This window comes from Gymnogyps californianus, chromosome 10, assembly GCF_018139145.2.
Source record: "Gymnogyps californianus isolate 813 chromosome 10, ASM1813914v2, whole genome shotgun sequence".
Lineage (NCBI taxonomy): Eukaryota > Metazoa > Chordata > Aves > Accipitriformes > Cathartidae > Gymnogyps > Gymnogyps californianus.
In genome coordinates, this window is record NC_059480.1 from 20,473,340 (window position 1) to 20,498,145 (window position 24,806).

A 24,806-nucleotide genomic window follows, 5' to 3' on the forward strand; every position below is an offset into this window, starting at 1 on the left:
TGTCTTATGCTTGACAGGAAACTAAGCCTGAATAACAAGCACCTTCAGACAAACTCTCTCCTGTAACTGCAGGCAAATTACACTAGTGCAACCTGAACTCTACAGCGATGCTAAAATGGTGTACTGCACTAAGGAATCTGTCCTAATCATATCACCTCTACATTGCAGTAATATCATAACCCAGGCACTCTCCTTCCAGGATGCTGGTTTCTGGCCAGAGTTCATCTACAATGTTTTCCAAGATAGGACAGTGTCATTGGTTAGCGGGCAGAACTCCTATAAATGCTCTCTTACAGCTTTATTATCAAATGACAGAAATTAACTGACAGTTAATTGAGGCTATACAGATGCTGAAACAAGAAACAAAGCTTCAAATTAGCAACAGCAAAAGCGTAGAATTAAGGAACAAATATCAGCATCTAGTCGGTAATGACAGCTTTTGAGCACAATTTCCATTTTATACTAATGCCTCAGCCCTTTCATCTGTCATTTATTAGGCAACACATGAAATAAAAATACCACCAGCTCCTGCATCTTTCAATCAAATTAGGGAAGTCCTAGAAGAACAAAAAAATTTATAGGCCTCTACTTCTGGCAGAGATCAAAATGACAGCAAGAGAAACACGGGCGCATTGGATTTCACGATAATGAAACAAGCAATAGAGCATGGAAAACAGATGAACAGGAAGTCATTGTAGGGAGCAGAGGCTATGCCGCATACTCAAAGCAACAGCTGAAATTATACAAACTTCAACACACATTAGCAATTTTTCATCTTCAAGGAACTCTACCAATAGGACACAATTAACTAAAGAGTTCACGACATCCTGCCTCAGAAGTATGTTTATCAATTCTTTCCTAAATAAAGATGAAGGAACAGTGACTGCTTTCACAGAGGCAGAGTCAGGATGAGAAAAATAAACCACTGCCAGTAACTGCGGTTCTCCAGTGTACCCACATGCCTATCTACACTTTGCCACAAGCACTCAGAATTTTTATTCAAGTACAACCTGTGTGACTCATTCACAGCCCAACATGAGATAGCATATAAAGCTGATCTGGACAATGTATTCCCAGTTCCTCGCAGTCAGTAATTCAGAAAAGGAAAAGAAAAACAATGTGTGTGTGTCTAAAAATCTGTGTGCACACGGATTAAAGACCTTCAAGAATTCCAGTTACTAGTAACTACCTTTCTAACTTCGAATTACAGTCTATAATCCATTCATGCTCTGGTTACTTCACACAGTAGCCCATACAATCAAGACACGTCCGTGTAACTTGAAGAGTCTAATGGAAAGATTAAATGCAGGGTATTTTTCTAAACTCAGCATTATACCTACCATTTTTGCAGCAGGAGAGTTCTACATGAGTGTGAAACAAGAACTGTATGGTTGCAGATTTGAGGGAAAATGTTTTGTAACACGGTCACTAACGTAGATCTAGTGGCTACACGCTGGTGGAGTGCACTCCTATTACAAATGGTGGATCTGTCTCAGCAGTCTCACACCAGTTTCTGAGAGAAGGTTTCAAAAGCCTCTCCAAAGTCCTGGTAGCTCTTTTAGACCTTCGCAAATGGAAAAACCAAAACTACCTCTGGGAATCACTTGAAAAGCCTTATCCCCATGGAGAAAAAAATCAAAGCCCTCCCAAGTCATGGCAGGGAACAATGCTTTTTCCATTATGAGACAAGTCTTTTTTCAAAAAAATAAAACGTGTGTTAGTCTCCTAGTTCAAATGGAACTGAGCTAATGAAAACTCCAAAGGGAAAACGAGTTTTCTTGTTTTCTCCAAAGGGAAAACAAAAAGTAAGTCTCCTGAAAAAGCTGGGATAGATAGGATCTTGCTATCCTTTTATCCAAAGGAACGGTTATCATACAGTTAAGTATCTTCAAAAAATGGTGTAAGAGGGAAGAAACTCAAGTGTTAAGAATTGCACAAGAATTGAATGCAATTCAATTTTGCCAGTAATGAAGGTCTAAGAGAAGCTTTTGTGTTTCTGATAAGGCGCTCTCCCCTGGCGAAGCACAAGATTTCAAAAGTAGGGATAGCCACTCACTGTCCAAACTCTGAAGTTCACAGTACTGTGGTCTCCGTAACAGGTATCACAAGCAGCAGTTCAGGCAGAAGGGGAAGGGTCTTGGAATCAAAGTGGTCTTGACCAGACAAGCAAAAAGCATGAACAGCATCCCATACAGTTTAGCTTCCTTCTAATCAGATAGCTTTCCAATATTCTTTAAAATTTATCTCCCTCTTCCTTTCCTCAAAGATTCTGGCCCTGAGCAACACTGAACTTTTATTTGTATGCAAAACGGTAGCTACGGGAGACCCTCAGACCCTGACTACAAGGTCAAGGACACTGGATCACTACTCCCAAACATCTCTCAGCCTAAAATTGTCTGCCCATGCATTCAGCCATTAGGGCCTGGCTGCTTGCCAACTTCAAGCAAAAAGAGGCAAAAAGAGTAGACAAGTATACCCAGATGCTGAAGCCCTCATCACGTGGCATATTTAGGTTGCCTGGCTTTTTTAGAAGCCGCTATCACTTCTAGGAAGAACAAGGCTGGATGTGTCTAAAGGCACTTTTATTTAGGGGGCATCTGGTATTTATAATCATTGCTGTGCACTACTGTAAGAGGCTGGTGACAGTCAACACCTATCCAGAAGTTTCAGCATCACATCATTCATGTTAAATAGATCGAAACTGGTACACACTAAACATTTACTCTGTTTAAACTTGTCCAATTCTTCTTCATGAACTGTGAGATGCGATTCACTGGTAGTACTAGGTCAAAGAAGGATTTGTTGCCACCCTGATACCCTGAAGTGTTTAATGTTTCCAAAGAAAGGACACGGAACTTCAGAGATACTGAAGAGTACAGAAGTTTGTCCTCCTTTCAGCAGTATCAACTTCATCTGACCCTTGGATCATAAGCAGATTCTACTCCTGACATGCATGGAGCATAATTCAAGACCACAGATTCCTGAAACAGCAGACAACCAAGGATTTCTAAAAGTGTTAACACCAGAGACTCAGGTGTTAGTGGCACCTGTAGAGTTGGTAACATGTGATAAAAACCCTCAAGAAACATTCTGACAGGGCCCTGGTGACAGTGGCATCTCACTACTCTTCTGCCTCCTGAATGGATCCGTTTGGTCCAAAGATCAGCTACATTTCAAGGTACTTGTGAGATTTAAAGCACATCAGGTAAGAGTCACACAAATAGAATTAACTTGGAGCAAACCAGTATTATTTTGCCAAAGCCAGCATTAAATTGCCAAAATAAAAGGGTTAGAAGCAGCAGATACAGGCTTCAACACATTTGGCTAGGTCAGAGGAGCAGACACCACACAGCAAAACACACATGAACTAGAAAGGGGGGAGGGGGAGAACCAACAAGAGCAGCATATACAGTCTGAAGGAAAAAAAAATATCTGTGATCAAGTAAAATAGCAGCAAATGATACTTCTCTCAGGTTGACCGAGATGTACAGCACAGTTACAGAACCTGTGCATCAGGACATGGACTGATTAGGACAGAACACATCTTATGGAGGTCACCACTGCAATGAAGTCTCGTATTTCAAATACATGTAGTACAGGCTGCCATAGCGTGAACATGCATATAGACACTCAGACGACTGCTCAGCTATTTCCAGTTCTTAGTTCTGGGGACAGCTCTGACCACTCTAAAAACAGATATAGAGTGAAATGCTCAGATTCATACAAAGTTTCCCCCTTACCTCTCCATAGATTCTGAAAGTACCAGTATCCTCCTCAAGTTCAATGGCAGTAACTCCTGGAACCTTTCTGGCTTGTTGTATGTTACTGCCATGTGTTCCTATAGCAAGTCCCATTAAATCTTCTCTGACTACAAATTCCTCATGAAATGCTGCAGCAAGCTGTTTTGTGCACTGAAGGAAAAACGAAATAAGACTCATCCACATGCACTCAATGTAATGTACAGTTATGCATTCAGTTTCAAGCAACAAGAATTACAAGCTATGGCTTACTTCTAAGTGTTTTGTAGCTTCTTCGTTTCTTGACATAAGCATAAGTTTGGTACGAATGCTGCGCAAATGCATGTCACTCAGTATATTCACTCTCTTCACTGTTGCTTCACTGGCAGACTAAAAAAGAGAAGGAACGTGAAGTTTCATTTTTTAAGCAAATCCACATTTAAAAGATAAATCAGGAACCTATTTAAACTAAATCATAAACATGATCTAAATTTCCAAAACTTACATGGACATTATTATTCCTGAAAACAAAGCATGAGAAATTCAGCACCACCTCTGCAAACCAACATTTTTCTGTTCTCACTCACAGCATACTTTACGCTAAAGATTTTGCTGCTGGATATACAGAGTAACTCTTTTCCCTTGATGTTCCCCAGACAAATTAAATATCATTCTACCATATACATACTTGTCACTCACTGTCTGAATGGCAGAGCTAAGGAATAAGCAAGGAAAACACAATTCTGGAGAGTGCAGTTCAAGTGGATAATATTAAGTAAACAGAACTGTGAAGAGAAACTAATGCTGGGAAAAGCTTATGTAATAAGAGAAAACCATCACAGAAGAATCTAAGTGAACAATTCCTTAACAGCTATGCTGAACTGGTGCAGTTCTTCATATGGAAATCCAGCTGTAGGTCAAAGTGCACAGTGTAATACAGTACAGGGGGAAATCTACTGCTCCAGAGCAGAGTAAGCTAGAGTTAGCTTTGAGCCAGCTGCACCCACCAGTGAAATGGCACTCAGCTGTGGATGACAAAAACCATAAAAACAATGAGACTGAAAGCTGCTCCTAAATTTAGGCTGTATGCAGCGCAGTACCTGTAGCCCCTCCAAAAGGCCTACCCCCAAAGATTAAATTTAAACACATCTACTTATATTAAATCTCTCACAATTGACATAGCTTGACAAGTTAAACCATTTTCCATACAAATATACAGCTGGTTATATACTTCCCACAAATAACATACTGAAAATTCATGCAACACTTATATGGAATTAATTACTTACCAGTATTATTAGTTGAGCAGTTTCAGCATGGTAAAAAATTCGACATGCTCCCACAGCTTTCTTGAAATCTTTATGTGCATTTTCATTAGCACACCTAAGGAGAAAAAACAATTGTTATTTCAACAAGCTGCATCAAAACAGAACATGTAATATCATGATCAAAACCAAGAATGTTTCAGAGTAGTTTATGGCAAAGACTGCTCAGAAACTGGAAAATTCCCATTCTCCTTAACATGGTTCCGGAGCTTATTTCTCTGTGGACTGTATGCCACCATGGTTATCTGGCAAGTCTCAGCACCAGGGGCCCACTGTGAGTGCATCACCTGTATAAGCCTAAAGCAAGACCTGAAGCTCCCATCTCAGAACTTTTTGTCCCTACCCCAAAAGCTCAGCAGGGATCCCAGTCAGTAGTTTCTAAACCAGCTACTGCAGCCATAGCCACCCTTAAGGTTCTTCATGGACCTGTAAATCGGCCTCTAAAATAAGCCAAGTGGGGCTTTTTCCCCCTCAAATACAGTAAATGCCTTATTAAAGTGTGCAGAGCTACTTACGCATCTCTCAGATCTTCAGGAACATCCACCGTGCACTTGAAAAAGGTGTTCTTTTTGACAGTTTTATTTTGATTCACAGGTCGAAGTCGTTCATAAGTGACAATTTCATTGTAAGTGGCATCACAAGCAGCATATTCAATGACATAAAACTATGGAAGAATTGGTGGTTTTTTTTTTTTTAAATGGTAACTTCAGTAAGGAACAACAAAGACACAGTAACATTACCAGCATCATCAAGAACGTACAAAATATTAATATATACACTAAAACATAAATCTGAGTTGATATAATGCTACAATTCTACACAAATAAGCCTCGACATATTACAGTACCCATCTGATACCTCAGTGAAGTCAGGGCACCATATCAGCGTAACTTCAGTCCCCCCAAAAGCATCTTTGATTGCTTTTTCTCATACCCATCCCTTTTCAAATACCTACTTCCGTCCAGTTCAAGTTCCAAAATTCAAAATGTTTACTGGAGCTCTAATTCTAAAAAATACTTAATAGAGAAGCAAACATAACTCATTCTTCACAGAAATATCTGCTCTGCAACAGTTAAAAAAAGGCAAATGCACTGATTCAATGGACAAACTACCTGTGAATCATGTAAGATCAAAAGGAAAATAAAAATTCAATCTTTTTGATACACACTATCCCATATTTAGGAAGGCAAGAAAACTAAGAAGATTTAACAGCTACCAATAATCTACTCCTACACTTCCACCCAACACATGCAAGTATAAAGCAGCTTGTGTGCACAGTATCCCCAAAGCCTGGCTTTGTGTTAGGGACGCAGCCTTCTCCTATCATCCCTTCCACCTGTACACAATTTAGCAGTACTTTCTCCTCTTCCTCCTTCAAAACTGGTACCTGTTTTTGTCACCACACACAATTTACTCAAGTATCAGGATAAAGTAAATCACTAAGGTCGTGACATACTTTTCCACATGCTATTTTCCAATTTCAAGTTTTAACTTTAGCTTAGGTATGATCCTCATCATATAAGCTGCTTTGAAACATATCACAAAACAAGTTCATAGTAATGAAAATTAAACACTAAACAGACAATTTAAGAGAACTACCACCCTATGCTTTAAAAAATTAACTCCTATAGTTAAAGATAATTCTGGTTATCAGAACACTCACAAAGCTAACTACCATTAGATACATGGGTTGTTTGTGAATTTCACATTTACTTTGAGGAAAAAAAATTCAACATGGAACCAAGTTAAAGACTATACAAAGAAGCCAAAATTGAACTGTGAAGTTTTTTTGGGGGGACAATTCCATAAAATAACTAATTTGACAATGCTGTATAAAGATACCAGCCATCTGAAGATGAAAAATCTTTTTTTTCCTGTCAAAAATACTAGAAAATTAAGAATTGGATAAAACTGCATTTAAATTCAGAATTAAAAGTTTTTCTTTCATAGCAAGGTAACTGATAGTAAAATTCCGTATTTTTGTGATGTGTAAAAGAAGCAGATTAGCCCCAAATGACAAACTCTATCATTTAAATCAGTTTGTCTCCTATTCTCTCGTTTTCTTAACAGGCTGTTCATCCACAAGGATCAAGACACAGACTCTTCCTTTGGTAACTGTTTACCACCACCTTGCCCTTACAGAGCTCAACAGCAGTTACTATTTGTTGACAGTTTTTAAACAATATCAGAAATTAGACAGTTTTTTCTTCTCAACCCTGTTCCTTTTTAGGAATCTAATACAGTAGAAGCATCAAAACACAGGACCCTTCCTACTACAAAGTTAAATTCTCTTGCTGTCATTTCACAAAATAAAGCTTTAATGAGACTGTATCAGACACTGCCATAGCTCTATACACTTAAGCATCTGAATCTAGAAGTTACTTTGCAGGTGCAACTAAGAGTCAACGGTAAAATACAAACTTGACATATGTAAAAGCAAACCAACTAAAGCAGTATCTTTCCACTACACTCAGTAGAAATACATACACAAAAAAGAACCTACAGCAACACACTTCTGATAGCTACAGCATGCTTAATTTATGGAGTTTAAGCACTGACTTTAAGCACCGACTTTAACCACAGGTGAAGTGTACTGCTTTACTTAATTTTTAGCACCAAATTCAATTCACACAGTAGGTTTGTTAGAAGTCCTGTTCCTGTGCATGCATACAGTCCTCCACGCAATTAAACTACTAATAATGGAAGTGAACTGCTCAGCTACAAAAACACAACTCTTAGTTGTGTAATGCAGCATGGGTCATTCCAAAGTGATTTCAACTTATAATTCCGTTTTGTCATGTTTTTGTATCGGTAATACTTTATTCATAGTTTTTCCATCACAAAGACCTTTCATATTTACTGTATTTAACCTAACTGCATGAAATCAGTAGGTTTTAAAATAATGTACCTCTCCTTTCATCATTCGAACTTTTGCCAGCCACCAGCCACAAGGTTCTTGGTCATTTGCTCTAGAATAAACCTGAAAATTAAAGTAGTAAGAAACACTGAAAGCACATACAGACATAATTCACTTGCCTGCATGTATAATGAAGAAAGAACGTCCCAACTTTTCTAATTTTCATTAAAATGGAACAGTATGCTACACAAAAGTAATTTTTGTGTAAATTATCCAGGCACGTGCTTCTTGCACAGGTTTTTATTACTTTGCACTACAAGGATTGTGAACAGATTTCCTTTGCATACATTACTGACAATTCAACAGAAATTTCTAAAGAAAGATAAAACCTTGACTCATCGCTTATTCAGGGGTAATTCCTCACTAAGTTCAAACACTGTCTTCACGGTGAAAGTTCACACAGAAGTAACTCCACAATTAAGATCTTTGTTTTGTCCTTGGCTTACTTGATATACCTAGGACTACTGAAATGAATCAAGTCATCATATGACTACATATTCCATATTTAACACATGCTACCAAGTTAATGCAAGATCAGATACAGAACAGATGACTTCTGAAACTTTCATTTTCCTCATCTTCTGTAAGTTTCATTTACTCCTTATACACTTCTGACAGGCCAAAGTCATTTGCATGCAGATTAAACGAGATTTTGCAATAGCAAGGAGGTAGAAAACAATCCTTTACATTTAACCTCTAAAGAAGCCAACAAATAGCATGTATTTCAAAGAAAATAACAGAAAAACCCAGCACCTATACTACATTGTTTCTTAGATTACTACTACTAGATTAGTATCCTAAAGAAACTCATTACTTTGATTTTAAGGACAAGTAAAATGAAAAGCAGAAGTTAAACTGATTACTAAATTACTAAAGATACTACAATGAGCTGGGAACAGAAGATGCACCTTTTAATTTTCTGGTTTAATACATCATTTCTAATTAACACTGTTTCTCTGTAAAACAGTATAGTTCACACAATTTCCTACCAGATTGTACCAGATATTTCATCTGGGTTAACACTCCTGTTATTGGAACAGCTTTATTACACCTTCACATCAAAACATTTCCAACAGTTACATTCCAGATCAAAAATGAAAATTACCTAGTTCTGTTTTTAATTCTGAAACATTCTCAGCAATTTTAAGTTTTAGATTCTGAAAAAGTTCCATTGGTAATTCTGTGAAAAAAACTGAAAATGTCACAGTTTCACTGAAAGCCTAATAAATCCATTACTAGAGACATGCTCCACTTCAAATCTTCACTTTGCTAATGTACTTACAATCATCATCACTGCCTTGAACAGACAATCAGTTATGTATCAGGACAGTTCATAAGGATAAACTCACCTCCACTTCATCTCCCTCACCAATTTCTTTCTTGATATCAGGGGGTGGTGGTAATCTGACTTCATTAAAGGGTACCTGGCGCTCTGGTTGCCAACTAGAAGTTGAAGAGACATTACACATTATTTCTAGAATTCTCCTGTTGTTTTCTTAGTTTTATTTTTAGAACTCTGAGTTTAGTTAAAACTCACTCCTTCCATATAATCAAGTCTGTTTCTTCATTGCTAGAAAGCAAACTTCATAAGCAAAGGAACAACATAACCCTGTCGAGACAAAAATAATATCTGGGAAGATATTTAATGAAAAAACAATTTTTAAATGAACTGAAAAATTTAACTTGACTGGGTTCACTAAATGGCTTTCATAAAACCCCAGTGAAAGGATTATTAGATGATGTACTTATCAAGTCATAAAGCCGTTATGCAGATATAAGCTTATCTCTGCAGTCCACCATGGGGTTCATCCATTTCTTCACCTCACACTTAACATTTCAACTGCCTACCATCAATGTTTTAAGTATTCCAGGAAAATCTGACCCTGACTGTTAACAAAACTTTACATTTCTACCTACAAACTTGTTAATACTCCCCAATAAGTGTCTGGCAAATAGATTCAGTTCAAAACATACCTTTATATCTGCTTATCAATACCAATTATTACTAGGCACATAAAATTAAAATTTTACCTTCTTTTACAGAAAGGCTATTTATTTTACCGTAGGTGGCTTTACAAAGCGTTTTACTTGTAGAAACGCATATTTTTAGCTGCATTTTATGAAGACTACTGGAGCAACTCACGTCCTCTGTGTTCTAAAATTCCTTTTCCTTCTACTCTGTGAATGTCACAGAAAACCATCAGCTGTTCCTCACTCTTTTAGTCAGAAACCCAACTGAAGACTCTACACAGGTTGAAATAAAACCAGGGGAAAAAACACCCCCCAAAAAACCTTATTAACTTAGACTATCTGAGGGACTTTGACGATATCTGTCAAAGCATTCCAGTGTCTATCATTTATGCCCATCTTAAAGTTCACATCACGTACAGACAGGATCCAGAACCAACTTGTAACAGTAAGGATTACTGCAAGTAATTTGTTTTGCTTTCTTCTAATACATGCAGACAGAGCAGCCTAAGTTAGTGGAACAAGTCTCAGCGTTAAAAGCAAAAGGCACTTTTGCAATTTCTACAAGATGGATACATCTATATGTTTTCTCTGAAAAGACAGCTTATGCTCAAGTATCTCAATAAAGATGTGAGGTATGCATATAGTTTTGCTCTAGCCATTATTATACGCTTATTTTTCTTTTAACTATAGTGGAACTTTGAAAAACAAGGAAAACCCATGAAGATTATCAATAGCTTTTGTTGAAGTTGGAACGTATTTTGGCCGTAAAATGTTATTTAAATCCCGTTCTATTTCTGAGAAACGGTGAAGGGGGCTGGCAAAAATCACTTGCAATTCAACTGCCCTTGTTGTAACTATAATGTCATTAAACTCAGGGTTTGGGTTTTCCCTTCCCCTCCCCGCCTTTGTGAAGTTATTACTCTCACAGATGCAAAGGCAAATAGTAAGACTTGAGGACAAAACGCATTCCCTAAATTACAGGGTATATAAACTGAAGTTTAGAAACAGAGTGAGCGTAATAATCATAACTGAACAACAGGATGAAAAATGTTGCAAACCTAAATGAGCTGCTTGAAGTTCTCTTGAGAATTTCAACTGTGCCTTGTAGTTAAAGAATATAGCAAATGGGAGGTTACAGAAAGTTGTAACCGGCCCATAATCAGATGCTATGATTGAAGAGACCTTGTACCTTCAATAAAATCTGCTTGATGTTGCAGTAGGCTAATTTTGGTTCCATCTCTAATCATCTGTCCTGGTTTTGGCTGGAATAAAGTTAATTTTCTTCCTAGTAGCTGGTATAGTGCAGTGTTTTGGATTTAGGATGAGAATAACGTTGATAACACACTGATGTTTTTAGTTGTTGCTGAGCGGTGTTTATACTAAGTCAAGGACTTTTCAGCTTCTCATACGGCCCTGCCAGCGGAGGCTGAGAGTGCATGAGAAGCTGGGAGGGGACACAGCCAGGACAGCTGACCCAAATGAGCCAAAGGGGTATTCCATATCATATGATGTCATGCCCAGTATATAAACTGGGAGGAGTTGGCTGGGGGACACCACAGCTCGGGGACTGGCTGGACATTGGTCAGTGGGTAGTGAGCAATTGTATTGTGCATCACTTGTTTTGTGTATTTTCTTCTTATTATTTTCCCTTCCTTTTCTGTCCTATTAAACTGTCTCTATCCCAGCCCACAAGTTGTACTCCCTCCCCCCCATTTCTTCTCCCCCATCCCACTGGGTGGGGGGAGTGAGCAAGCAGCTGTGTGGTGCTTAACTGCCAGCTGGGGTTAAACCATGACATCATCTACAGGAACTCCATCCACTAGAAGCAGATGGGCCAATAATGACCTACCCCTATCAGCTGCAAGACATTTTGGTATTGTTTAATAAAACTGTGGAAAACTGCACAGAAGGCTCAGTTCTCAGAATATGAGGAGACAAAGTTTTAATGGCAAAAAGTCCAAAATTGGAGAATCTCACTGGTGAAATGCAAAACAAGTTAAGAAATGACTTATGACTGGCTACAAATTACCTACTAAGAAGATCTGACAGAACTGATGCCTAAAAGTCAGAAGGATTATCCCAAATATCTGGCACAAATTACAAAAAAGGGAGGTGCTTCCTTCTTACAACAGAGAAGTCTTTCTTTCAATATGGCTGCTTCAAACTCCAATGGGCCTATATGAAATTGCACCTCAAGATCCGATTTTCTGTCTTATACAGTAATAAGTTTCCAGTTCCTGAAGCTTCTGCATTCATTCTCCACCTCCTTACCTCCAAAAAATGTGTCTTAAAAGAATCAAGGACATCTGTCCAGAGATTAATTATTGCTATGGCCACAAAATCACTATTAGCAGTCTGTGCTAGTACACCAGCTTTGGGAACCATACAAGAGCTGTAGATAAAGACTGGTTAACAATAGCAGAAAATGCAAACTGACAATTTAGACTGCCTTTAGCAGAGTAGATGCGTTCACTTCATTAGCGCTGATCACTATCACAACAGAATGATGCATTCAGGACAGGACACTTGCCAACTTCAGTTCTACTAAAGCCCTTATGAATTTAACTCAGTAAAAAGGGTAATAATTTATCAGATTTACATCACAGAATAATTTGACCAGAACTGCATACACACTTCCTGATAAGACCTATTTTTGGTCGACAAAACACTTGACATATGTTGTAGCCCATACTTTTTGGAACATGGCTGCTGCTGCCAGACATTCTGTAAAACACATGGATGACATGGATACTAAACACTAGAAATGTGTTTGCCAACAATTAGACCCCTGCTGTGAACCACAGGCACTTCCTTTAGCTTACTTGGTTTCTGACGGGAAAGTATATGCTTTGAAGGCAAAGAGCCTCCTACCTTAAAGAAAAGTAATATGGATGTTGAATATGAAACTGAAGATGTGTCACATCTCCTCAGACCATGGATAGGATGAAGGACCCAATTTGTTTTTTCTGTCTGTTGGGTTTTGGGGTGGAGGTATGAAAACCCAGGAGACAGTAACAACTTCCATAATCACCTCAGTGAGTGTCACTACAAATTATGGTTGCCACCTCATTTTTTAACTATTTTTCATAAAAGAAGGGCTAGAAAACACAGGTTAGAAAGAAACAAAGACACGACTTTGCAGGGTAAACCCTAGGATTACTTCTTTCCCCACCCAGGATTTATTTCTATACACGTGTATATATGTATCCATCCATACACATGTATGTATACACATACATAGACACACATGTATATATACACATACATACCCTAGGATTACAAAATACTGTTTATAAACACGCACTTGCACACTCCCTAGTATTACCTTTATTACCCAGCAATCTTTCTTGAAGAAAGGCTCAAAGACTAATCTACAGGTTGGTGCTGGCAGTTTAGTAACAATTTTCACATCAAAAGCTGACACATTTTTAGGATCTCCACCTAGCAATGGGAAAGGAAACAGGAAAGAGGATGTAGTTCCCAGTATATCTTAAATTAGCCCTGGAATCTCCAAGGTAATCCACGGCGTTATCAGTCTGAACATTGAACAACAGGTATTAATTTGTATTTTACCATCCCATGGATTATCTTTGACTTGCCACTACAAGTCCCTAGTAGCACTGCTGTGTTTATATATTAAATGAAGAGGGCCCCATGGATAATTCTCCAGATTTGCTTACAGATTTGCACTCTTTTCCACTAAAAAAAAATAGGGTCTTTAGACTGGATATATATGCATATTTATTTTCTTAATAGTTAAAAAGAAAAATCAATCACTGTCAGGATGCTTCTATCTATTTCTCTCTGGTTGAGAACACTGATCAGCATTCCTCAGATTAGACATATAGAGAATTGTTTATTTAATAGAAGTACTTTGGTATTTTCCATCTTTTTCTGCTTTAGTGTAAGAGTATCAGGCCTCTGCCACTGATTATTATTTTAATTAAATTTGGCTGTCACATCTATGGGCATCGCTAAAGATACCAAAAAATGTAAAGGACTGTGTAACTGATGAGCTGGATTCTGATAACAGTGATTCAGGAAGGTAGTTCATGGAGACTGTGAACAGAATAGTGAGCCTGTACTTCTAGAACTATACCTTTCTAATGAAATCTACTTCCTCTTAATGTCAAAACAAACAAACAAAAACCAACACCAAAAGCATAAAATCAAAATAAAAAAATAATCATGAGTATTAGGTTGTTAATAAAATACTTACTTGTTTTCAAATACAACTGTGAGCGAGTCCTCATGAACATCTTTGATAAATCCCTAAAACAAAAACATTTTTGTTATAAGAATGCATATGAAATCAAAACAAGACAGCCATTTCAATACAGCCTGAAACCAAGCCAAACAGCAGACCACCACTAATGCTATGGTTCCAATTTAGGAAAGTTCCAAGACACGACCCCACTGTTCACATGAGGTTGCTGATATTGTTAGTTGGCTATTCTAAGAAATACCGTACACAGGGATTGTTTCAAATGACTGCTCAAATCAGACCAGCACATTTACAACTGAAAACTCACTATCAGAGTTTATTATTTTATCTACAGGTGTGCACACCTGTAGATTACAGGAACAAAATGAGAGAGATACAGGCCCAGGGCAATTAGTACAACTCACAATACAATGTCATAGCTGTGCATAGCACTATTTGCTTTATAGGTGTTCTTCTCAACACAAAACTGAATCCCAACCAACTGTCCTTCAGAACAGTATGACAGTAAGTTTGGATAAAATTTGGCAATACAGGCTGCCATAGAGCTAGTTATGGTATCATCTTTCAATTACCACATTGTGGACTGTATGAGGCCAAACACCTGTAGGACCTCACAGGAAAACAAAGAGAATACAGTATTTAACATTTTTTTGCATCTCATTATGATGATCTCAGGAACAATTGAGGGGAAATCCCACTTCCCTTTCTGTCTTTTCAAAAACAAAAGGCTTCTTTAGGGGCCACTGATTATGTCAAAAACCTAAAGACAAAGAACCACCTGAAAGATACAGTTGTACTCAAGTATCCATGCAGAAATTAAGTTCCTTCAGCTCTTGGTTAAGGCAGGCAGGCATATTGCAAAAAAAGCAGATAAAGGGACAAGAAAGATCTTTCAAACTACTGCTTTTGCTATAGCTTGGTATTTGCCCAAGCACAGGAGGTCAAGGAGGAACCTGCAGTTTTAAAGGAGTAAGAGTTGCATAGCTGTGTTAAGAGAAGTTCCAGGAAATCTGCCGAATGGATTACATCCACTTAAGAAACTGCCAATTGAGGAGGACAAAGAACGTATCAACTGTGCAAGGAGCAACTAGCCCACAGAGGTATTGCATGTCAGCTCAGGGAAACGATAAATTTTGACACAGGAGATCCCTCAGTGTAACGACGGACAGTAAAGGAGCCCATACTGACAGCTGGTTGCAAAGGGCCTATATAAACAAACCTCCTTTTACCTGAACTTGTTCTCGGGCAACGCTGTGAAGGCATTTGCTCAAAACCTGCTTTTCTGCTCCCTAAGCTTCACTCAAAACCATCTGCCAGCAACACGGAAGACTGGTTCTAGCAGAAAGCATACTGGTAACCCTGAACAAAGCAGGTCACCAGAAATCACCTCATTGAGCCACCTAGTGTGTTCCTAATAAAATAAACCCTTTCAAAGGCCATCCTGCTACTGCAAGGGACGGAAGGCAAATCTCCCTCTTTGAAAGGTAAGCAACTGAAACAGCCAGCAATAAAATACACCCATAATAAGGGACTTTCAGCTTCAAAGAAGTTTCTGGACAGGTAAACTGGACAGGAATACTGACATCATGTCTGTTTAAAGATGCAAAGAGCATACAAAATTTTACTGCCTGAAGTATGTGTTAGCTAACAGAGGTAAAGCAGAACTTTTACTAAATTTATGCTACCAATGTCCCCTTTAAACGTGCTCCAACATGGGGATGAATTAACACAGCATAAAGTGCAGGAAATGAGAGCTGATCTACTACAATTCATCCAAACTCTATCCAGGGACAAAACACCCAAGTCACAGCACTGCGTGCCAAGTTCACGCAGTCCAACATTCTGCCGAATGACAACTTATCAACAGAAAGCAGTATTACAGAAAGAGATTTAACTCCCTACTATGGACAGCCATTTATCTATGTTCCAAGAGTCTGGGATTCAATATTAGTCTTTGCCTCACTATGCTGCTTTATTTCATAGCTGAACCTTACCTCATTTATGTTATTACATGCTCTCACAGTACTCAACATGGCGGGGGCAAATATGTACTTCATTTCTAAGGTCAGCCTACAGTAACTAAAAATTTATTCTGCAGATCTGAATTCAGTTATCTTTCCTTTGTTAAAAAACAGAACTTCAGAATCAAGAGAGATTCAAAATCAGGTACCATAAAACACCTGAAAAACATTGCGAACGTAATGCTTTGCAGAGTTTAGAAAATCCTGAATTCACTGACTAGCTGCAGGTTTCATTAACAAGACAAAAGTGGAAAAAAGGAATCCCAACGGCATTAAATTTCTAGAATTTCAGACAATTAGTCCATTACTAGGTAAAGTCTGGCTTTCTGTGTAACAGTACAGACAGGTTTAATATTCATAACTGATTTTCAAGCTAACATCCTGCTGAAGTATGGGAAAGCTGAAGTGGAACAATAATGTCAAGATATGATTAGCCACAGACTAACAGCTGACACTGCACAAACGTCAGCTGCATAAACAGAAACATTGAACACTTTCTAATAAAATCGAAAGTACAAATTCCAACAAAGAGTCTGTACATTTTACAAAACCATGTGGGTTTCAGGAACTCCTTCACACAAGGAAGTCTCAGTTCAAAGCGTGTGCACTGCTCTTCCCATAAGAGAATATAATGCAGACTCACGGCTAGCAAGACATTGTATGCAGTAACTTGCTTGAAATTATCCGAATAGCATTTTCAGTTGGCATTCTCAAACTCTCTCACTCCACAGTATTTATATATGAGAAACACTCAAAATCAAATATAACATTTACCAGGTATGCACTTCAGGTCGCAAATGGACGTATGTAACGCATTAAACAAAATCACATAATTATTTAAATAATTTTATTGTTGTGAGGCCTGAAAAAAGTCTGATCAGAGTCTAAGTGTACAAACACAAGACTAACAGTGAAGGAGTAACATAAAAGTCAAAAATCCCAAGTACAATTCCTCCTACTATTATCAATTTCTCTACAGCTGTGGGGAAGAAATCACATGTACAGTAACTGAAGCACAGCAGTCTATGAGGTATTACAGACTGCATGGTTCATTTGTAATACAACTAGAAATAATCAGAATTCAATATAGGTTTTAAATACAGTTTTATAAGAAATTATTCCATTATTGCCAAGAAACATGCCAAAAGTATCATCAAAACATTTGTCGAAAGTAAAAATTCCTGCATGCTACTTTCCTACCTACAACCCTGACCTTTACTATAAGCATTATCAGCTGTCACTTACAACTCCAAGATAAAAACGGAGAAATAGATTTAATGCATGTCAGGATGAGGTTTAGTGTAATTTTAAAAGAAGTATTCCAAAGGCCCAGAGATTTTTTATTTAAAAAAACGTGTTACAAAAAAATGGTGACATTAAGATATTTTGCAATACAAAGCAGATTTTTTTACATTAAGAGTTATATTAAATCCTATAAATTCACAAGGATTTCTTCAGAAAGGGCGTGATGAACATAAAACAGAAAAGTAAATATCCTTTCAACTAAGAGTTCTGAAGGAGTTCTTTATCAGTGAAGTAACCTATATAAATAGATTTGTACTCTAAGCTTGCACTAGTCATGTCTGATACTGTATCAAAAACATTTTCTCGTAAATAAAGTAATGATGCATCATCTTAACTTTTGCTCAAATGAACAAGGTACTCCATTACTGAAATTTAATTTAGCTGTCTTGCCTAAGATAGATAATGCCAATATCTAAGTTTGAAATGGTCTATGTTCCTTACACATCATTCCATGTATCCTCATTCTAAACAGAGGTGATGAGGCAGAGCTAACAAGAGACCACCAAACACATCATCAATAAATATACTGGCATCAAAACCACATAGGGATGACTTGTATTACCAGCAAGTAAGCTTACACATAACATTTGCGTGTGTTTTACACCACATACAAAACTGTAGAGGGCAGGAAGGGAAGAAAAATTGATGTGACTTCATCTTGCCAGACCTCTGATTTGGACTGTCCAGATATTAGTGTCACACATTCAGTTTACGCTGTGAGCTGGATCTCTGGAAGTCCATGTATGCCCTGCTTGCTGCAGCCCAGCTCACGAGGCAGACAGGAGACTATACTGTACTACAAGCTATTAATGTCATGCTGGCTCCCCAGGCACTTTGGTTCAGACCTGCCTCTGCCACTCACTTGGCAGAAGTCAGGCTCACAACACTAGCACCTGTAAAACAAGGGGCAATATCGGTAGGACTCTTGCCTAGGTTCGGGATCAGAGATCCAGCAAATCTAACAGAGGGCCATACTGTGTTAAGTATGACCAAATGGACAGGGAACTATGAACGGATCATTTGCCACCAAAATCACTACAGTTGAGACTTCTTCATCTCATAACACACACACACACTCTCTTTCCCTTTTACCTGGGTTTTGGTCATGGATTTAGGATTAGCACCTGCTGATAACATAAACGGATCAAGACTTACTGAGGTGCCCTTACAGTGAACTGTATGTCTCTGTATATATACATACACTTTTTTTTTAAATCCAGTTCCAGGCAAAGTCACAAAATCTGTATAACAGACAGATGCAATCCAAGTTCCCTCTTCATCCTGCTTTCTTATCTGACCCCCAAGTAGGATGGTCCAATCTAAAGATGAGGTGCTGTCAGTTTAGCTGCAAACATTCTTTCCAGGGACAGCCACTACGTTGGCTTTTCAGTCACACATAGCTGCGCACTGAAAACTATACTAAGATCACCTTACCCACTGCTGAGCAAGTTTCAAACAGTAAATGCTTTGGCATCTGGTACCATGGACTGTTTCTGAATCAGTGACATAAAGGTCAAGAAGTCTATATCCAATTACCAATCCTTTCACTCCTTTCAGAAGCAAGAACTGTTACTATTTTTAACTAACATTCATACACAACTGTTTCATGTAACAAATACATGAAAGAATTACTACTAAGAGATGTATCTGATGCTGACCTCCCAGGAAAAAAATTAAATTAAAAAAAAAAAAATCAAAGCACACACAGGAAACTTATAAATAATCAAATCACTGGACAAAAAAAGACTGAACTTCATAAAGTATTATTTTCATTAGAAGTGATTAGCTGCATCTGCTTATACAAGGAATTGATAAAAGAAAGCAGATCTAGCTTGCCAGAAAACACAAACGTTACAAGCAGGCATCAGGTGAGAAAGAGATCCTGAACTATTATATCCATTTTAGCAACCACAGTTTAACTTATGACACTACTGCGTATTTCCATTCAGTCATAATTACCACACGTAAATTCAAGGGTCCTTATGACAGTTATGCAAGAACTTCAGCACTGAATCCCCTGGTTTAGAGTTATTCATGAAAGTCTAAATGACTCACATCACTTATACTGCTTTCTTCACACGCACATTCCCAAAGGGCAAAACTTCTGAAAGACACCCTCTACTGATTATGTACATCAGCAATCAATAATCAATGCCTGTGGCATCTCCCTTTTATCAGCCTAAAAGGGTCAAGCAAATGGCTCATCAACAGCAATAATGCCTACAGATAGTTCTTGCACCAGACTACACAACTTTCAAGAGATCAGTAGCAACTTTAAAATGTCTGAAATTTCCCACCCATTAGGGCTAGACATAATAGGTAAATGTTGACCATAAGACAGTTGAGATTTTTAAAGAAAAAAGTCATTCCAGTTACCGTGTTTCCTGGTGTAGTAATTGGGTACGAACAGCTGTGTAAGCTACACTCTTAATGACAGTTTCCTATTTTAATAACCATCAAGCTAAAAACCATTCAGAAGAACAAGAGTTGTTTTCAAAGCCACTAATTAAAAATTGTAAGAAAAATTAAAAAGCCATTGTATTTTTTTATTGATGCATCAACTTTTTCTCACACGGAACTGCTCATCACATTTTGACACTGCACATGTGGAGAAATGCTGTGTACTTCTCTTTCATCATTTTTTCCCTTAGTAATATTTTGGCTAGTCTCTACCTTGAGGCCTATGCCAACTTCTGCTACCAGTGCTTCAGTTAGTTAGTCCTGTTACCAGAACAACTGCACCTCTTGAAAGAGGAACAGACCAAGAAGGAAGCACTTTAGAATCTGTAAATTAAAGGTTGAGTTTCATTCTGATTCACATTTTTATCTGTTTCGTGCTCTTGCATAATCTAAACAGCTACTGCTCTAGCACAGAAAGAGCGCAAGGGCATGCAACACACCAGAGTCAGTTTTTCAGCACACGTAAGTCCCTACAGTGAAGAACACAACGAATCTTTCAGAGTTATTCAGATGCCACTGAAAGATTCAGGTAGAGAAAGTTACCTGGTGTTCAATTTATGTACCTTGGTCTCATTTTATTGTAAGGCCCAACCTATTTCATGTAAGCTGACAGCTGAACTCATAAATAATGTGCAGAACCAGGGCTCTGATTTGCATACAAGCGAGCATACGCAGGCTGACAGAGATACTGGATAAAACAGAAGCTTTCATCTTGTTCTTGCCAAGAGCTGCACAGACACCCTTCACAACTGGCAGGACTAGAGGCAATGGGCACAAACTGAAACACGGGAGTTTGTTATGAACGTCAGGAAACACTTTTTTTTTTACTGTGAGGGTGACCGAGCATGGGCACAGGTTTTCCAGGGAGGTTGTGGAGTCTTCATCCTCAGAGATATTGAAAAGCTGTCTGGACATGGTCCTGGGCAACTGGCTCTACGTGGCCCTGCCTGAGCAGAGGTGTGGACCAGATAACCTCCCACAGTTTCTGCCAGCCTCAACCATCGGTGATTCTGTGAATTACTTAATGACACAAAGAATCATCATCCTGAAAACACTGCAGTCAGGCCAAGATGAGGCTGGGAGTATTCAACTTTCACTCTCTCCAACCCACTTAGAGGCCAAAGAAATCCAGGTATTTTTGGCCATTTCACATTAAAAAAAAATAGTCTACTCTAATGTCCCAAAGATAAAAACTAACCAGCAATCTAGCACTCACCTAGAAAGCATCAACTGTTCTGCTCTCAGGAAGTCCTCACCATACCTGTAATATATGCAAACCCTTAACTAGTAGGGTTCATCAACCCTGTCCATTCTCCTCCCTGTTCCAGAACACAAACATCACCTTTTTTCAGAAGATCATGACCACTTTGAGCCCCATCAGTGCCATCAGTTCTCTAAAGACAATGGGTGCTCAATATTATGATATGTGCAAAGTCTTCTGAGCTGCAGGGAGTGGCGAAACACTGGCTCTACTGTATGCTAGTTGAGAACCTGGGATAAAATACAAGGTAAATGCTGTCTCGTTCTCCAGATTATATTACTTATTTAAAGCAAAACAAAAAAAGGCATAAATTAGTTTGGAGATTTGTAAATAAAAGGTTAAATTTAGATCATAGTATTTTTTGTACAGGACAGAGCATAAAAAAGTTATCTTGGAGTGTCTACCATAACCACAGTTCCTATCCATTGATTTATGCATCATGAAAAACATTTTGATTTTTCATGTATTTTAACAAAGAACATAATTTTCCTTACTAATTTATAGCAACCACAGTGTATACATACAACTACACGTACAAAGAATTCCTTGTTAAAATTGAATTTTGCTAAAATGAAGAACAATTATTAGGGGGACAAAAGAACCTATAAAGAGTATCGTTTGCCATGGTCATATCTCTAATAACTACTGAAAACCCCACTATAATGCTTCAACAGATTTAATCACTACATTTGTTCTACTACAGCTAAGTTGCAGATCATATTAACAACTCATTAAAAAAATCCTGTCATGTAATTGTTTACATAATTATTTTGGTTTTTATCTCTGTTGGCATAGCAGGATCCTTCTCATCTCATTTACCGGGAGGTACGCTGTGCTAATGAATCTCAATTCAGACTGTTCTGAGGGCAAACCTCAAATTTCATCCCATCTTACAATTCTGCTTTTCTCTTCAGAAAATTTTTGCCATCTTCTATACAGTGACATGGGGCTTAGGCAAGATGAGCCTATTCTCACTATCCTACAAATGCTATTATCAATGCTATCAGTGTCCAAAACAGGATACTTTCTAAATGAGACTGACACGCCTCCCTCCTTTCCTTCAGAAACTAAACAGAAAGTTACTAGTAGTGTTATTTAGTTCCAAAATGCATGCATAACATCTGCCTACCTCAACAGTAAGACTCACAAAATGGAGTCACTGACACACACATTGCACTGCATTTAGCTCACAAGAATCATCTTTTGAAATTGTGTTTCAGTTTGGTTTATTCAGTTTTGGTTTTTTGGGGGGTTCTGTGGGGTTTTTTTCCCCTCCACATTAACAGTGGATTATTCTGAGTTGGGGCTTTGGTCACTACGGGTCCAATCACTCCAACCTGATTTCATCCACCATGAAGATGCCATCACTGGACTTAATTCCCATTTCATTGATCTGAAAGCCATTAATGCCATTTTTAAGTAAACCTTTGGCTTTTGTTAGTCACTGTTCACAGGGCTAAAACACATGATGGTGCTAATCCAAGCCTGACAATTTTCACTGACTTATGAGGAGACGTCATCGTTGCAGATTTTAAATCAGGCTTATTGTAATAAATTCTGTGCACACAGATCCCTTCAGTCCAAGAATTCAGTACACCTCCTAATACTCCCATTAGTCTCACATTCCTCTTAAGCAGAAGAAACAACTAATCCATGGTTTATAAAGTTGTCCGAGATCACAAGGTAGAAAATGGAAAGCTAAGAATAGTGTCTCCAAATTCTGGGCTTCCTAATGGGCAGGGGAAAAAAAAAAAAAAAAAAAAAAAAATCAATTCTATTTAGGAGTATCCTGTTCTAAATGCAAACGATTCTGGTGTGGGTTTCTGTGTGGTATTTCAAGTCCAACTAAAAATGCATCCGATTTACAAAATTTACTATCTACTGATTTTGGTAAAAATTTAAGAGGCTTACCTACCAAGGGGATATAGCTTACCCCATTACATTCTTTCCTCATAAGAGTATCTCCTATTTGTCTCTTTTAATAGACAGCCACTTGAAAAAACTAACTCCTGAAGTCAGCTGGTTGCAATCCTTTAAACACCAACTGCCTTTACATACTGTACACATGACTTCCAAGCCAAATCCACAGCTGCACACAGGAAATTCAGAAAAAAAAAAAAAAAGGGATACTCTCCCCACCCCCCCCAGTGTAATATTGCATGTGCAATACCACACTGTGTATACGGTTAGGCACAATAGCTAAAGAGAGTCCTGAGATTAAATACTCCCAGAACATAGCTACACTGCGTGCTCACAATACTGGCTGGAATCACCCCTCCTGGAAAGGAAGACAGAAGGCTCTTGCCATAAAAAGAGCTGGGATTCTTAAACATCTGAAGCCAGGCTTAGGGGAAAATGACTGACGGGCAACAGCTGAGAGTATTTTGCATTGATCCTGTAACATCCTGACATTCCAGGGAGGGTGATGGTGAAGGAAGCTTTCTGATGACATAAATAAACTCAAAATCTTTAAAGAATTATTTAAAATATTTTTTAAATTATTATTTTTGGCTCAGCTCACCCATCCCACCCAAAGCCCCTACTTCTTCCAAAAATACCCCCCCCACGCCCGCCCACCCACCCTTTCCAAAATGAAGACTAGGCAAATCCCCGTGCTATGCATCTGCTCCCCCCCGCCCTCCCCGCGCTCCCCCTTTCCGACACACTAACCTCCCTTGAGAGAAGCCCTTACCAGCCCGCCTCGTCACCACCTTCCCAAGCCACCGCCGCCCCGCTCCATCCCCGCCGCCCGCCGGCCCCCTCCCCTCACGCCAGCCCCCACCACCCCCCTCCCCGCCGCAGCCCCCTCCACCACCGCCCCCACCACACCCAGACACCTTCCCCCAACGCCCTTCCCCCCTCACCTTCCCCTCCTCCGCGGCCCGGCGCAGGGGCTCCCCCACGGCCGCCAGCGGCCACCCGCCTCCGGCCGGCCGCGGAAACCACCGGGCGGCCGCCCCCCGCGCCGGCCCCGCCGCGCCGGCCCCGCCGCCACACCCTCCCCGCGCCGGTACCTTGTAGAAGGCCCCGTTAGAGCCGCGCACTTCCACCGTCAGCTCCTCCATGTTGAGAGCGCAAAGGACGCCGGGACGTGCTTCTAGAAACTGTCACCACGGGGGGGAGCGCTGGCGGGCTCCCCCTCCCCCTCCGCCCGCCCCCCGCGGGGTGGGGGCCGCTCCGGCACCGCCCCGCCCCTCCTCCCCCCGCGGCGCGCAGTGGGTCTGCCCACACCGCGAGCGGGAGGGGGGGGGCCTCACAGCCTGCGGAGCGGGGCGTTCCCTGCGGGAAGGGCTGCCGGCCGCTGCCTTCCCGCCCCCCCCGCCGCGGTCCGCGGGAGTGGGAGCGGCTGGCTGCCGCGCGCGGCCCGCAGCTGGCCGGCGCGGCGACTGAGGGGGGGCTGCGGCGCCCGCCCCCCGCTCCTCCCGCCCGCCCTCAGGCGCAGGTGGCCCGGCAGCCTCGCCCTGGGCCCGCGGGAGCGGCCGCCGTGTGGTAATGGAGGAAGTAGCGGCGCTGGCAGTGCAGGCCGCAGTCAGTGCTGCAGGGAAAATGCGGTGTGGCTTTTTTTTTTTTTTTTTTAAAATGAA

The 24,806-nt window shown here is 39.7% G+C and overlaps 1 protein-coding gene across 2 annotated transcripts in view; it reads right to left on the reverse strand.

The window, feature by feature from the left end:
• Positions 1-24,293, reverse strand: part of FXR1 (FMR1 autosomal homolog 1) — a 38,572-nt gene extending 14,279 nt beyond the window's left edge. For both annotated transcript variants that reach the window (XM_050902796.1, XM_050902794.1), the window contains exons 1-8: positions 24,237-24,293; positions 14,170-14,222; positions 9,329-9,422; positions 7,971-8,042; positions 5,578-5,726; positions 5,027-5,120; positions 4,011-4,127; positions 3,741-3,911 (exon numbers count right to left, since the gene is read on the reverse strand). In XM_050902796.1, the coding sequence (XP_050758753.1) occupies positions 3,741-3,911; positions 4,011-4,127; positions 5,027-5,120; positions 5,578-5,726; positions 7,971-8,042; positions 9,329-9,422; positions 14,170-14,222; positions 24,237-24,287 (801 nt within the window). In that variant the 5' untranslated portion in view covers positions 24,288-24,293. The remainder of the gene's footprint in view (positions 1-3,740; positions 3,912-4,010; positions 4,128-5,026; positions 5,121-5,577; positions 5,727-7,970; positions 8,043-9,328; positions 9,423-14,169; positions 14,223-24,236) is intronic.
• Between the last annotated feature and the right edge of the window lie 513 nt (positions 24,294-24,806).